The sequence below is a fragment of the Calliphora vicina genome, chromosome 3 (genome assembly GCF_958450345.1).
Source record: "Calliphora vicina chromosome 3, idCalVici1.1, whole genome shotgun sequence".
NCBI lineage: Eukaryota > Metazoa > Arthropoda > Insecta > Diptera > Calliphoridae > Calliphora > Calliphora vicina.
The window spans coordinates 96,080,230-96,083,786 of record NC_088782.1 but is presented as its reverse complement, the minus strand read 5'-3'; the positions used below and the strand labels follow the sequence as shown (position 1 = coordinate 96,083,786).

Sequence of the window (3,557 nt, the reverse complement as noted above, 5' to 3'; positions counted from 1 at the left end):
TTTAATACTTTAGTCTAAAATTCATTTGAAAATGTTGTAGGGCAGAAAAATACATATAAACATTACTTATACCATGATAAATCTCAACGTACATTACGGCAATAATTCTGTGTACTTTTTTCCAAAAGTGGAATCTGCGAGTGTGTAGACTTATCGACAGCTTCTAATGACAAATTGTGATCTTCACATTTCGTGCAAGCGCCAAAAAATCGCATCACACGTGACCGCAAATTATGGCGTTTGCGTGAATTTCCTCTAGCATTGCCGTCCTCGATTGAATTGTTATTGGGAGATGTGCTATGGTCAGTATCCGGGTAATTTCGACCAGCGTTACGAGTTTCTAGAACAGAATAGCGTTGAGAACGTTGTTCATAATAAATGAATTCCTCACGACGACTTTGTCGTTGATTTTTGGGCGAATCAGTTACTTCAATGGCAGAATCACTGCTACTAGGCACACTACTGCCGGTTGAACTAACTTTCGAGATATTCGCGGGTAAAGGGGTTGATTTTTTACGGGCCGCTATAGAATTGGAACGTTGACGTAGAAAACCTAGATTAGGAATGAAAGTTAGCATAAATATTCTCATTATGAATAAGGCTGTGTCATATTTTAAAATGTTTAAAATACCAGGGGGCAATTCGATTAAAAAAACATTCGAATCGAATTACACAATATGCCCCACAGAGACTGAGGGAAATAGAGTTCATAGATTCGTGAATTAGTAGACTTTACTCACCCATGGTAGTATTTATATTACTGCTATTAAAATCACGACTATCTTGCTCAACAAGATTGCTGAAATTCAGTGAAAGCGGTTGAATGGTGGCTACACATTTTGACACTTTGTGGGCAGCAGGTGCCAACATACCCACGGCAGCATGGTCAAATGAATTATTATTGGAATCTGGCGTAAGTGGTGTAGCAAACATATCATTGTTTTGTTTATTTAGTGGAGGAACGGGTGAAGGTGTTAGTATTCTATCCGTTTGTGTAGACTTTTCTCTAGACTCTTGGGGATACAACAAACTATGCAGCGATGTTCGGCCCAATGAATTGGCCACCGCATTTATGCTACCAAATGAACCAGTGAATCGTTGAGTTTGTATTTGTTTCAGTTTGTCCTTGCAATCAGAATATTCAATACGCATTTTTTCCAAATTCAATTTCAAACGGCAATTTTCAGCATTTTTCTCCTCCAATTTTGTTTGCAAATAATCTTTGCGCTCCTTATCGCTCAATAGTTGTTCAAAGGTTTGTTTGTCCAATAAGATGCCAGCATCTGAACCCAAATCTCTGGTGGATAGTGATGATGTTGTAGTCGTAAGATTATCATAGATTTCGGTGTCAGGATCACTTTGTAAATCATTGTGAGGATCGTGTATGCGATCTAAATCGTTGGTACTGTGATGCAGCACTCCATGTATTTTAGAGTCATTGTTTAGTTCCGGTACTGTCGTTTCGGTTCCATGTAGTGTCTCGGGCATAGAACGATGTCTCTGAAATTTGCCAGAATTTCGACGTTTTTTATCTTGTGCCTTTATATCGGCAATGTATCGACCAACTGTACTCTCAACATGTTTGAAACGTCTTTTGGTGTATTCTGAGTGTATGTCCTGATAGGAAATTGATTTGTTGGGATTGTGACGTATGAACTCTGATTTTTTCTTCTGAGTTTCTATAAAAAATAATAGAATAGAGATATAAGTTTTATAGATGAACTATAGGGGTTATATGGGGGATAGGATCAATTATGGATCTATCCTCACAAAAGTTGGTAGACAGATTTAGGTTCATATAAAACTTGTTTATGTCCAATTTCATTACGATATTAATTATTATAAAACAATTTTGAAAGTTCAAGTCATTTTCTGAGGGGGTCGTTTTATGGGGACTATGGACAAATGTTGCCCGATTTTCGCTATACTTTACAGAAAATTTTATTATTGTTTCGAATCAAAAGTTTTTGAAATTAATAAAAGAATTCAAATATATTTTATTTACCACATTCCTTCCGATCGACTCCAATGTGTCGGATTTGAACGGAATTATAAGGGTTTTTGGGCCAGCATATGCCAGGAAACTGTAGTTGGAATGTCATGGGGAAAACAAAAGAAAACATGTAGAAATAACTCGGTTCATTTTTATTTTTTGTTCCAATTTTAATGTTATTTTTAGTATTATCTTTCTTAAAAAGTTTCACACCAAAAGCAAAAACCTCATAAACTAGAGTAAATATTAATAAAATAAAACAAATGTTTTAGTCTGCTCTTCCATAATATCAATTACTTAAAATCTTACCCTGCATATCATTAGGTTCACTGGCATTTGTTTTGCCACTGGTCTCTGATGGCGGACAAAAATCATTTGAAGATTCTATTGAATCATCTTGATTTTGTAAAGGAGATGATGTTGAAATATTCGAGTTCGTAGAAACATGTTGTTGACCTTCAATCGATTCATTATTCGCCAATGCACTTGTACGTCGTGGTTTGTGGTGAGGAAAAACTAAATTTTTACCCGAATTACGAGAAAATTCTAAATCATCATCATATGGAAAACTTTCATCTTGTATGCTCATTTTTATTTATACTTTGATTTATTATTTTTTTTAATGAAATTTCGACAGTATTTTTTTAAAAAGACCGAACGAAGTTTACATACATATTTTTGTAGAACACTGCATAAGAACGCACTAGAATTTTAATTAGATTGGGATTTCAAACAAAGTAACTAAAGGAGAATAACCAACTACCGTTATATTTCGAATATTTGAAAATTGTTTTTGTTAAGCTCCATTTACACGACGTGTTTTTCAGATGATTTGTGACATTTATTCATACAGTGTTAGAAAAAATTATAGGGACGAACAAAAATTTCAATATTTTTTAAAATGTGTATTCAATAAACAAATAGTGTCGCCGATGGCTCATATATTTATTTATTTAAATTTATTACGATTTTTATTTTTATTAATTTTAATTATTTCGGTTTGTTTATATTTATTGTTTGTGAGCTACCTTAATGTTTACTTAAATTGTCTTATTTACCAATTGTATGATCATTGTTGTTTGGTTCATTTGTCCGTTAGGATTTTTTTATATTGTTTTGTATTCCCTTTTGTTCATATTTGTTTACGAACTAATCGCACTTTTTGTCCCTAAATTATACTGCAGTATTTTCGTTCAGTTTATTTATTTGGAAATGAACTGTTGTAATAGTACATAAACAAAAAGAAATTTGTAGGCTCAGTAATAACTGGCTTTAGAATTAAAATTTAGTTTGTTGGGGATAAAGACTGCGGTAAGTCGCTTAATATATTTATAAGTTATTTTTTTGTAATAAGTTCTTTTTTTAGAAATAAACGGTTGCTCAAGTATATGCATCATTAATTGTAAATTTGTGGTTCATTTATTTGAGACTGGTTAAATTCGCTGTCCTCAACATATAGGCTCAGGTCGCAGCCAGCGACAAATTTTATTTCGCAATTTTTTGAGCGATCTTGTGGTTCCTTGCCCGTCGGAACAAATTATATTTCGCAACCTTTGAGCGAACT

The 3,557-nt window shown here is 33.6% G+C and overlaps 1 protein-coding gene across 1 annotated transcript; it reads right to left on the bottom strand.

Moving 5' to 3' along the window:
• Window positions 1–2,729, bottom strand: swa (swallow). The gene is made up of 3 exons (XM_065504949.1): window positions 2,303–2,729; window positions 741–1,679; window positions 1–553 (listed from the first exon to the last, which is right to left on the bottom strand). Exons 1-3 carry the CDS (start codon window positions 2,580–2,582, stop codon window positions 84–86), a joined length of 1,689 nt encoding a protein of 562 aa, XP_065361021.1. The 5' UTR covers window positions 2,583–2,729; the 3' UTR covers window positions 1–83.
• Window positions 2,730–3,557: the final 828 nt, after the last annotated feature.

Bases quoted from the DNA above. Each gene is read 5' to 3' on its own strand.
- swa (XM_065504949.1), bottom strand. From the start codon at position 2,582: ATGAGCATACAAGATGAAAGTTTTCCATATGATGATGATTTAGAATTT. The intron at 1,680-2,302 runs GTAAGATTTTAA...TATTTTTTATAG, and splicing joins TGAACCTAATGATATGCAGG to AAACTCAGAAGAAAAAATCA. The intron at 554-740 runs GTGAGTAAAGTC...TTCCTAATCTAG, and splicing joins TAATATAAATACTACCATGG to GTTTTCTACGTCAACGTTCC.